The sequence below is a fragment of the Periophthalmus magnuspinnatus genome, chromosome 7 (assembly GCF_009829125.3).
Source record: "Periophthalmus magnuspinnatus isolate fPerMag1 chromosome 7, fPerMag1.2.pri, whole genome shotgun sequence".
Classification (NCBI taxonomy): domain Eukaryota; kingdom Metazoa; phylum Chordata; class Actinopteri; order Gobiiformes; family Gobiidae; genus Periophthalmus; species Periophthalmus magnuspinnatus.
This window is the reverse complement of record NC_047132.1, coordinates 4385999-4398422: the sequence shown is the minus strand read 5'-3', so window position 1 is coordinate 4398422 and position 12424 is coordinate 4385999. Positions and strand designations below refer to the sequence as shown.

The 12424-nt window shown below is 45.8% G+C and overlaps 1 protein-coding gene across 1 annotated transcript in view; it reads right to left on the bottom strand.

The window, feature by feature from the left end:
* The window catches only part of LOC117374144 (protein-glutamine gamma-glutamyltransferase 2-like), a 38570-nt gene extending 27635 nt beyond the window's left edge, over positions 1-10935 (bottom strand). The window contains exons 1-2 of the mRNA XM_033970326.2: positions 10882-10935; positions 7805-7990 (exon numbers count right to left, since the gene is read on the bottom strand). Of these exons, the coding sequence (XP_033826217.2) occupies positions 7805-7990; positions 10882-10891 (196 nt within the window). The 5' untranslated portion in view covers positions 10892-10935. The remainder of the gene's footprint in view (positions 1-7804; positions 7991-10881) is intronic.
* Between the last annotated feature and the right edge of the window lie 1489 nt (positions 10936-12424).

The window sequence follows — 12424 nt, the reverse complement described above, 5'->3', positions numbered from 1 at the left end:
AGCTCTGAGCTAATCCAGTCTGTAATGCCAATATCCCATATGGACCCTCTAATAATATTAGATAAATTTACTCCTGTTGATGAGGTGGAGATTACCTCAGTCATCATGTCGTCAAAACCATCAACCTGTATGCTCGACCCTATTCCAATCAGACTCCTCAAAGAAGCCCTCCCCCTAATAATAGATTCCATCCATAACATAATAAATATGTCGTTAGAAAATGGCTACGTTCCTCAGTCCTTTAAGTATGCTGTGATTAAACCCCTTTTGAAAAAACCTAACCTAAATCCTGATGAATTAGTCAACTATAGACCTATCTCTAATCTTCCCTTCCTCTCAAAAATTCTAGAACGAGTTGTGGTGAAACAGCTCTGCCGCCACCTGCAGGACAATAATATATTTGAAAAATTTCAATCTGGATTCAGAGCTCACCACAGCACAGAGACTGCACTGCTTAAAGTAACAAATGATTTACTACTAGCTGCTGATAACGGGCTGGCTTCAGTCCTGGTCCTACTGGACCTCAGTGCAGCGTTTGACACCATTGATCACAACATTCTACTGCAGAGGTTAGAATGTGACATTGGAATCAGAGGGACCGCCCTCAAATGGTTTAAATCCTATCTATCAGATAGGTACCAGTTTGTTAGTATAAACCAGAGCACCTCTCCCTGTTCTAAAGTAGCCTGTGGTGTTCCACAAGGATCTGTGCTTGGTCCAATCCTATTTACTCTGTATATGTTGCCATTGGGTAACATTATCAGAAAATATGGCATTAATTTTCACTGCTACGCTGATGACACTCAGCTGTACTTATCAATGAAACCAAATCAGACTGATCAAATAGATAAACTCAGTGCCTGTGTGAAGGACATCAAAACCTGGATGACCTTGAATTACCTGCTCTTAAATCCTGAAAAAACAGAGGTCATTGTCGTTGGTCCCAAAGGTCAAAGAGATTCTCTGTCAGACCAGATAATCTCACTCGACAATGTGAGTATAGCTTCTAGCCCTACTGTAAAAAATCTTGGAGTCCTATTTGATCAAAATCTCTCATTCACAGCCCATGTAAACCTAGCTTGTAAAACCGCATACTTTCACCTGCGAAATATAACTAAAATTAGAAATATTTTACCTAAAAACGATGCTGAAAAACTCATCCATGCATTTGTTACTTCCAGACTTGATTACTGTAATTCCCTGATTGCCGCCTGCCCCAAAAGTACTATAAGGAGCCTCCAGTTGGTCCAAAATGCAGCGGCCAGAGTCCTAACAGGAACTAAAAGAAGAGACCACATCAGTCCTGTACTAAAATATCTGCACTGGCTTCCTGTCGAGCTTAGAATCAAATTCAAAGTCCTCCTCCTGACATACAAAGCCCTAAACGGTATGGCCCCATCCTATCTGCAAGATGCTATTGTCCCGTACCAGCCAAACAGAGCACTCCGCTCTCAGAATGCAGGACTATTAGTGGTTCCTAGAGTGTCCAAAAGTACAGTGGGAGGGAGAGCATTCAGTTACCAAGCTCCTGTGCTATGGAATCAACTCCCTGCTGATGTTAAACAGGCCCCCACAGTCTCTGTATTTAAGACCAGGCTTAAAACCTTCCTCTTCGGTATAGCGTATGACCAGGTTACTTAGTGAGGGAGTTAGGGTTATTAAAACCCGGGATAAGATAAGCTGCAGTAGGAGTAACTAGCTGGGGGAAGTATGGCAACCTGAGCACTATCCTCTACTTTGCCCTATTTTCTCATCAGCAATGCTATTCACATGTTGTCCCCTGTCCCACTCCCCCTGTGGAGTGTATCTCTTTCAGATGCCCCGATGACAGCTGGACCTCCTCCTTGCCTGGCTCTCCTCCTCCTCGCCCGGCTCTCCTCCTCCTCGTCTGGTCTTCCTCCCCCTCGCCTGGCCGATTTCTTATGTTGTCTGATTTTTCCTGTTGTGTCTGATTTTCCTGTTGTGTCTGATTTTTCCTGTTGTGTCTGATTTTTCCTGTTGTGTCTGATTTTTCCTGTTGTGTCTGATTTTTCCTGTTGTGTCTGATTCTTCCTGTTGTTTTGTTTTTTGTGTCTTGGCGGCACGGTGACTGAGTGCCATCACTCATGTCTCACAGCAAGAAGGTTGGTTCGATCCCCGGGTCACCAGGCCTTTCTGTGTGGAGTTTTTCATGTTTCTCCCCGTGTCTGGATGGGTTTCCTCCGGGTACTCCGGTTTCCCCCATCAACCAAAACATGAACGCCCTTCGAGACAACTGTTGTTGTGATTTTGGGCGTTACAAAAATAAATGAATTGAATTGAATTGAAATGAGCAAACACAGGTGAGGGAGGGGCAGGTGAGCATACACAGGTGTGGGAGGGGCAGGTGAGCAGACACAGGTGAGGGAGGGGCAGGTCAGTGAGAGCAGACACAGGTGTGGGAGGGGCAGGTGAGCAGACACAGGTGAGGGAGGGGCAGGTGAGTGAGAGCAGACACAGGTGTGGGAAGGGCAGGTGAGTGAGAGCAGACACAGGTGTGGGAGGGGCATGTGAGCAGAAACAGGTGAGGGAGGGACAGGTGAATGAGAGCAAACACAGGTGAGGGAGGGGCAGGTGAATGAGAGCAGACACAGGTGAGGGAGGGGCAGGTGAGTGAGAGCAGACACAGGTGAGGGAGGGGCAGGTGAATGAAAGTAGACACAGGTGAGGGAGGGGAGGGTGAATGAAAGTACACACAGGTGAGGGAGGGGCAGGTGAATGAGAGTAGACACAGATGTGGGAGGGACAGGTGAGCAGACACAGGTGAGGGAGGGGCAGGTGAATGAGAGTAGACACAGATGTCGGAGGGACAGGTGAGCAGACACAGGTGAGGGAGGGGCAGGTGAGCAGACACAGGTGAGGGAGGGGCAGGTCAGTGAGAGCAGACACAGGTGTCGGAGGGGCAGGTGAGCAGACACAGGTGAGGGAAGGGCAGGTGAGTGAGAGCAGACACAGGTGTGGGAGGGGCAGGTGAGTGAGAGCAGACACAGGTGAGGGAGGGGCAGGTGAGCAGACACAGGTGAGGGAGGGACAGGTGAATGAGAGCAAATACAGGTGAGGGAGGGGCAGGTGAGTGAGAGCAGACACAGGTGAGGGAGAGGCAGGTGAATGAAAGTAGACACAGGTGAGGGAGGGGAGGGTGAATGAAAGTACACACAGGTGAGGGAGGGGCAGGTGAATGAGAGTAGACACAGATGTGGGAGGGACAGGTGAGCAGACACAGGTGAGGGAGGGGCAGGTGAATGAGAGTAGACACAGATGTGGGAGGGACAGGTGAGCAGACACAGGTGAGGGAGGGGCAGGTGAGCAGACACAGGTGAGGGAGGGGCAGGTCAGTGAGAGCAGACACAGGTGTCGGAGGGGCAGGTGAGCAGACACAGGTGAGGGAAGGGCAGGTGAGTGAGAGCAGACACAGGTGTGGGAGGGGCAGGTGAGTGAGAGCAGACACAGGTGAGGGAGGGGCAGGTGAGCAGACACAGGTGAGGGAGGGACAGGTGAATGAGAGCAAATACAGGTGAGGGAGGGGCAGATGAATGAGAGCAGACACAGGTGAGGGAGGGGCAGGTGAGTGAGAGCAGACACAGGTAAGGGAGGGGCAGGTGAATGAAAGTAGACACAGGTGAGGGAGGGGCAGGTGAATGAAAGTAGACACAGGTGAGGGGGGGCAGGTGAATGAGAGTAGACACAGATGTGGGAGGGACAGGTGAGCAGACACAGGTGAGGGAGAGGAAGATGAGCAAACACAGGTGAGGGAGGGGCAGGTGAGTGTTGCAGACACAGGTGTGGGAGGGGCAGGTCAGTGAGAGCAGACACAGGTGTGGGAGGGGCAGGTGAGCAGACACAGGTGTGGGAGGGGCAGGTGAGCAGACACAGATGTGGGAGAGGCAGATGAGCATACACAGGTGAGGGAGGGGCAGGTGAGTGAGAGCAGTCACAGGTGAGGGAGGGAGAGATGAGTGAGAGCAGACACAGGTGAGGGAGAGGCAAATGAGCAAACACAGGTGAGGGAGGGGCAGGTGAGCATACACAGGTGTGGGAGGGGCAGGTGAGCAGACACAGGTGAGGGAGGGGCAGATGAGCAGACACAGGTGAGGGAGGGGCAGGTGAGTGAGAGCAGACACAGTTGAGGGAGGGGCAGATGAGCAGACACAGATGAGGGAGGGGCAGGTCAGTGAGAGCAGACACAGCTATGGGAAGGGCAAGTGAGTGAGAGCAGACACAAGTGAGAGAGGAGCAGGTGAGTGAGAGCAGACACAGTTAAGGGAGGGGCAGGTGAATGAGAGCAGAGACAGGTGAGGGAAAGACAGGTCTGTGTGCAGACACAGGTGAGGGAGGGGCAGGTGAGTGAGAGCAGACACAGGTGAGGTAGGGGCAGGTGAGTGAGAGCAGACACAAGTCAGGGAGAAGCAGGTGAGTGAGAACAGACACAGGTGAGGGAGGGGCAGATGAGCAAACACAGGTGAGTGTTGCAGACACAGATGTGGGAAGGGCAGGTGAGCAGACACAGGTGAGGGAGGGGCAGGTGAGTGAGAGCAGACACAGGTGTGGGAGGGGCAGGTGAGTGAGAGCAGACACAGGTGTGGGAGGGGCAGGTGAGCAGAAACAGGTGAGGGAGGGCAGGTGAATGAGAGCAAACACAGGTGAGGGAGGGGCAGGTGAATGAGAGCAGACACAGGTGAGGGAGAGGCAGGTGAATGAAAGTAGACACAGGTGAGGGAGGGGAGGGTGAATGAAAGTAGACACAGGTGAGAGAGGGGCAGGTGAATGAGAGTAGACACAGATGTGGGAGGGACAGGTGAGCAGACACAGGTGAGGGAGGGGCAGGTCAGTGAGAGCAGACACAGGTGTGGGAGGGGCAGGTGAGCAGACACAGGTGAGGGAGGGGCAGGTGAGTGAGAGCAGACACAGGTGTGGGAAGGACAGGTGAGTGAGAGCAGACACAGCTGTGGGAGGGGCAGGTGAGCAGACACAGGTGAGGGAGGGATAGGTGAATGAGAGCAAACACAGGTGAGGGAGGGGCAGGTGAATGAGAGCAGACACAGGTGAGGGAGGGGCAGGTGAGTGAGAGCAGACACAGGTGAGGGAGGGGCAGGTGAATGAAAGTAGACACAGGTGAGGGAGGGGCAGGTGAATGAAAGTAGACACAGGTGAGGGAGGGGCAGGTGAATGAGAGTAGACACAGATGTGGGAGGGACAGGTGAGCAGACACAGGTGAGGGAGGGGCAGATGAGCAAACACAGGTGAGGGAGGGGCAGGTGAGTGTTGCAGACACAGGTGTGGGAGGGGCAGGTGAGCAGACACAAATTAGGGAGGGGCAGGTCAGTGAGAGCAGACATAGGTGTGGGAGGGGCAGGTGAGCAGACACAGGTGTGGAAGGGGCAGGTGAGCAGACACAGATGTGGGAGAGGCAGATGAGCATACACAGGTGAGGGAGGGGCAGGTGAGTGAGAGCAGTCACAGGTGAGGGAGGGAAAGATGAGTGAGAGCAGACACAGGTGAGGGAGGGGCAGGTGAGAAGACACAGGTGAGGGAGGGGCAGGTGAGAAGACACAGGTGAGGGAGGGGCAGGTGAGAAGACACAGGTGAGGGAGGGGCAGGTGAGTGAGAGCAGACACAGTTGAGGGAGGGGCAGATGAGCAGACACAGATGAGGGAGGGGCAGGTCAGTGAGAGCAGACACAGCTATGGGAGGGGCAAGTGAGCAGACACAGTTGAGGGAGGGGCAGATTAGCAGACACAGATGAGGGAGGGGCAGGTGAGCAGACACAGGTGAGGGAGGGGCAGATGAGCAAACACAGGTGAGTGTTGCAGACACAGGTGTGGGAAGGGCAGGTGAGCAGACACAAATGAGGGAGGGGCAGGTCAGTGAGAGCAGACACAGGTGTGGGAGGGGCAGGTGAGCAGACACAGGTGTGGGAGGGGCAGGTGAGCAGACACAGATGTGGGAGGGGCAGATAAGCAAACACAGGGGAGGGAGGGAGAGATGAGTGAGAGCAGACACAGGTGAGGGATGGGCAAATGAGCAAACACAGGTGAGGGAGGGGCAGGTGAGCATACATAGGTGTGGGAGGGGCAGGTGAGCAGACACAGGTGAGGGAGGGGCAGGTGAGTGAGAGCAGACACAGTTGAGGGAGGGGCAGATGAGCAGACACAGATGAGGGAGGGGCAGGTCAGTGAGAGCAGACACAGCTGTGGGAGGGGCAAGTGAGCAGACACAGTTGAGGGAGGGGCAGATGAGCAGACACAGATGAGGGAGGGGCAGATGAGCAGACACAGGTGAGGCAGGGGCAGGTGAGTGAGAGCAGTCACACATGAGGGAGGGGCAGGTGAATGAGAGCAGACACAGGTGAGGGAAAGGCAGGTCAGTGTGCAGACACAGGTGAGGGAGGGGCAGGTGAGTGAGAGCAGACACAGGTGAGGGAGGGGCAGGTGAGCATACACAGGTGTGGGAGGGATAGGTGAATGAGAGCAAACACAGGTGAGGGAGGGGCAGGTGAATGAGAGCAGACACAGGTGAGGGAGGGGCAGGTGAGTGAGAGCAGACACAGGTGAGGGAGGGGCAGGTCAGTGAGAGCAGACACAGGTGAGGGAGGGGCAGGTGAGCAGACTCAGGTTTGGGAGGGGGAGGTGAGCATACACAGGTGTGGAAGGGCCAGATGAGCAGACACAGGTGAGGGAGGGGCAGGTGAGAGCAGACACAGGTGAGGGAGTGGCAGGTGAGCGAGAGCAGACACAGGTGAGTGAGAGCAAACACAGGTGAGGGAGGGGCAGGTGAGTGAGAGCAGACACAGTTGAGGGCACGGCACGTGAATGAGATCAGACACAGGTGAGGGAGGGGCAGGTGAGTGAGAGTAGACTAATCACTCCTGATGAACCTTAGAGGCAGCAATGACTGCAGCCAGGAGCTCTTAGGGACAAACCTTCTTACACATGTGCATTTCAACAGACAGGAGGAGACACGCGCTGTAGGGTGAATGGGACCGCCTTTCCTCAGACTCTGGCTCTGGCTAAATGACTCTGTAATGAGGACTATATTGAGGCATATTTCAGACTATTACACTAGGACATTTTTGTCAAAGTCAGACCAACATCTTCGGTTTCAGATAAATGTGTTTGAACGTAATTTTTTATTAGTTTTAATGTCAAATTCAGAATTATGTAACATGTCAAACACCCTTTGCTGATGCCCCTATGCTTAAGTTACAATATAAATTCCTCATTGTGAGACAAGTGAAGTTTGATTATTTGTCTGAAGTCTGCCTGTTGAACCCTCACTCATGTTTCATCCATGGCTTCCTTCCTTTGCCTTCTCTGATCTTTGGGACAATGTAGTAAATTTGATGGACAGCTGAAAAATGAAGGATTGAGGAGAGGACTCAAGGAGAAGGATGTGAGGAAAGAGAATTCAAATGTGGCCTCTATTATACAAAGGGTGAGCAGAACACAGGACACACACTATCTTCTGTGGAGCCACTGGCCGCTGGACACCACATTTACAGGCTTATGGTTTAGTGCAACATCTAATGGCAAATTACTGTGTATTTATCCACTGAATACATACTGTTATTTAATTCACCTAAAAATACATTTATGTTTTTAAGGGGACTATGTATCTAAGATTTACCTCATTAGCCTGTTACATAGCGTCCCTTTAATGCTGCTATTTGTAAGCTTAAAACCATTCTAGTGGTCGAACAGGTCACTCTATCACCTGAGCCGCTAGTTTCACGTTTTATGACTTTGACTATTAAGGGCTCTATATTGGTTGATATAGCTGCAGAACGTACCAGTCTGGACAGTGATGGTGAAGATGCTCTTTCCAGGTTTAAACTTGGCTCCACCCGACTTCAGACACAGGGTCACAGAGAAGGGCTGTCCCCTCCGTACAATCAAGTGCTCCTCTGGGAAATGCTCCGTGTGGTGGTTCACTTTGTTACTGGTCAGGTTCAGGTCACAGCTATCGATCTCCAAAACTGAAACAAGAAAATTATAAAATTATATCACTAGTTGTACTATAATGTGAATGATAATAATAGTATTTTGTAGTGGTTGCATATAGCAGAAGTATTAGTTTTATTTGTTTTTATTTCATTAATCTTTATTTAACCTTCATTAAACTAGTAAGCAATGTTTAAAATATTATGTTCAGTTGTTTGTATGAAAATGACTGTATCAATGCAAAGGAAAGCTATAGCCTATAAATATATTCTATTTTATAGTTTAATTATGGAACATCTCCCTCGAGACAAAGCAGGTGCATGGAGTACCCTCTACCTCAAATCTTTGAGGACCTTGAAGTACATTTTGGAAGAACTTTATGATAGCCATAGTAAAAGAAGTACAATTGTTGTGTAGCACTAGTAACATATGTAGTAGTAGTGGTGGTAACAGTAGTTGAAGAGGTTCTAATAGTAGCGATAGGTTAGTAAATGCTGTAGCAGTCCTAGTTCTAGTTGTTACAGTAGTAGTAGTAGTAGTAGTAGTAGTAGTAGTAGTAGTAGTTTTTTAATGTAATACTTAGTACTTAGAACTACATGCATACACCTAACACCACTGCAGGCTACTAGTAACAGTAGTTCCTGTTGTAGCAGTGTGGTGATTATAGCAGTATTATTAGTAGTAGTAATAGTATCAGTAGTAGTAGTAATAGTAGTAGTGGTGGTGGGTAACAATAGTTGTAGAAATTCTAACAGTAATAGTAGGTTAGTAAATGCAGTAGCAGTAGCCTTAATAGTCGCTGCTCTATATCTATTGTTAGTAGTAACAGTAGCTGGAGTGGCTCTATAGTAATAGTAGCAGTTGTAGGTGTAGTATTAGTAGCAGAGTAGTTGCAGCAGTGGTTGCAATATCAGTGGTAAGTTAAGTAGTAGTAGTAGAAGTAGTAGTCCGTACATCTGCAGACACAGCAGTAAAAATAAGTTTTATGATGGTCAGAAAACAGTTGAGAGGGTGCAGGACGAGAGTTGGAAACATGAACCCTTAAGACATTGTGATAGTGTTGTCCATTCCAGTCTAGTACAGTCCAGTCTGGTTATGGTTCTGTCATAGGGAGTATTATAGCTCTGAAGTCGCTGGCTACGAAAACAAGTCAGCCATGAGAGCCCTCAGTACAGCACAGGAATGCAATTTATCTGACAGAGGGCCTTGTTTCTGTGTGAACTCCGCACACCCGACTGGGCGACAGGTGCGTAGGAGGTGAAGCACTTGTCTAAAAATTAAAGAAAAACTCCCGCACACTGTCTCACTCTTAATGCAATTTTATTCCATACAACGTTTCGGTCGCTCTGACCTTCTTCAGGTATGAGGACAGCCCCTTCCGCTCCCCTTATATAAATCAAGGGACCGCCCCCTATAGTTTAATCAACCAATGGTCGTAAGACACATGTATTCACAATCAGAACCCAAAAAACACCCGCAAGATTGTGCATAATTTCCCTTTACAAACGTTTTTTGTGAATTAAAATACATGGATAATAACCAGAAAAATATAATGATTATTACCAATCAGAAAAAATAGCAGATATATACTATATAATCCAAGGTATATAGTATATATCTGCTATTTTTTCTGACCAAAACGTCGTATGGAATAAAATTGCATTAAGAGTGAGACAGTGTGCGGGAGTTTTTCTTTAATTTTTAGATCTGACAGAGGGCCAACATCACTACTGGCTATACTACTACTACTACTATTACTACTACTACTACTACTACTACTACTACTATACCACAATATTAAAGCTACACTATGTAACTTTGGTTGTCTTGTGAATATGTAAGTGCTTTGCCTTATGTAGATATGCAATAAATGTATCTGTCATTCATACTGTATATTCAATTACTAGTGCTGGGGTGCCCAAACTCTTTTCACTGAGGGCCATATCTCGAAAAATATTTGACACGGAGGACCAGTGGTCAATAGATAATTCAGATGGGTGCATTTAACATAGTTTTGAGTTCATACTTTAAATAAGGCTTGAAATATTAATATTAGGTCTGTATGACAATGCAGTGTGATGTGATTTAGGTTATATTGGTAGGACTACTCATATTTGATCAAATGGGCCAGTTCAACTGAAGGACTGAGGACCAATAAAAATTGGTCTGAGGGCTGCATTTGACTCCCGGGCCATAGTGTGGACACCCCTGTACTAGTGTATATAACTGCCCCAAAATCACTTGGCTTGGTGGAGACACCTGCTTGTATCAGTGGAGACTGAAGAAAAAAAAATCGAGTCCCTTTAAGTTTCTCAAAATAATAATAAAATAAATCCACCAAAATGACTCAAGTTCAAAACATGAGTTAACTTCAAGTACTTTTTACTATATTTTTGTGCATCATTTGGTACTTTACAATATATATATATATATATATATATATATATATATATATATATATATATATATATATATATATATATATATATATATATATATATAATTTTATTTTTTTTCTCTTTTTCAACCGGCAGATAATAAAAATCATTTAATAATATGAAATGCAAGAAGTATCAATACAAATATACAATATTCTATGGACAATAAAGATGCCTGAGTTTGATCAGCATGAACTACTCAAATGAAATTCTGTCATTTCACTATAGCCCAATAAAACAGTGAGTTAATATTGTTTATTATAAACGATTATCATTATCACTGGTGTCTCTTCAACACCACTACTGCAAATGTGATGTGTTTGTCACTATTCTTACCTCACTGCTGTCAAATACACTGTATACATTTGACACATTCACGCCGCTTAAAATAGTTCAAACATATCCAACAACAGATTTACTGCATGCATATCCATAAGAACGTACTAAAAACAATATATACTAAGAAAAAAGGCATAAAAGTATCTTACCAGGACCCATGCTGCAGCAGTGCGTGTCTTCGTGCAAGGACGTAAGATACAGACTGTGGCAAAGTTTGAAGCGCAGCCAGATATTTGAAGTGTTTGAAACCTGATCAGGGCGCCCTCATGTGGTCTGCCCGTCTGTTGCATCACCCTGGCTGTTTTTAGATTTGTCACAGAAGGACGTACAGCTTCCTCTTTACTGTAAAGACCCTGAAGGAACACGTTTAGACTGATAGAGTAGAAAACAGGAGCTGGTTTAATCAAATCAGTTCAATCGCTTTATTTATCCCCGAGATGAAACCGCTCCAACTAAGCTGTTGTTGTTGTGTGTATGTTGTATTTTACTAGTAGGTGGTTTTCTGTTTGTACACAAATATTAACCTAAATTAACCTTCAATGACTATAGGTCAGTGAACTTGTTATAACTGATATCTGCATGTGAACAGTCATCTTTTTGTCTGCCCAATCTTATTACTATATTTATTACTATACTATGAGTGTATTATAACTTAAATATGTGTTGTTTTTTCAAAGACGTCTCTGTATTACTTAAATCTCAAAACTGTATGTACTTTCAGTGAATTCACTCTGATACATGCATAAAGCAAAATAAAAACACATTTGGTTTCATAAATTATATATTTAAGTTAGAATATATTACTGTGTTTCAACATAAACAAAACATTAAAATCAAAACAACATAAATCATACATGTTTGACAGCTAAAACAAAAGCACATTCAGTCTGCAAGTTGTGTAAGAATATGTGGTCTAAAGATAAATAAGGTCAAAATATTAGTATGTCAAAGTATTGTAAAAGTATTGTAAAGTTTGAACCAGCAGAGCTACAGTGAGGGAGGTTTCTGTTCAGACAGTTTCACATCCAAGAGAAAGAGGAACTTTTACAAGTGAAAGTCTGGGAGGGATCAGCTGACAATGCAAAAAATGTAATAAACAAAGAAATAAAAACAAACTTTGACAGTAAATTTCCAAACAGAAACTCACAAATGTTGAACCTATTTTGTGGTATATATTTTTTTAATTACCTCAACTGACAATGCGTGTTTTTTAATTGTTTTTAAGCTATGTATTGTTAAAAAATAAGTAATTTCGCTTTAGTTCATTTGACCTGAAGACCTTTGAGAAATAGGTTTGGTAATTACAGAGATATAAGACAAAAATCTAAATGAGCAACATCAAATTCTACAATACAAATTTTGCCCTTTTTAATGTTTATGGTATGACATGATTATAACTTATTATGTTAACAATTATTACAAATTCATTGACGAAAATCATAATAAGAAAATATGAAACATGGACCCAAGCAGGTGAAAGGATATTTTAGCCACAGGAAGGACATCCAACGTAAAAACTTGCCTCACAGTGTGGCTTGTTCATACATTTGAGCGCGATTCTCAACATTACTGTGCTCCTCTTATAGCATTTGAAGAAATGGATAAAACGTCCCCAGTATAACGTTCAGATTTAAAGAAGACCTATTGTACTTGTGTCTGCTATAGTTATAGTTATAATCTGTGACACCCATG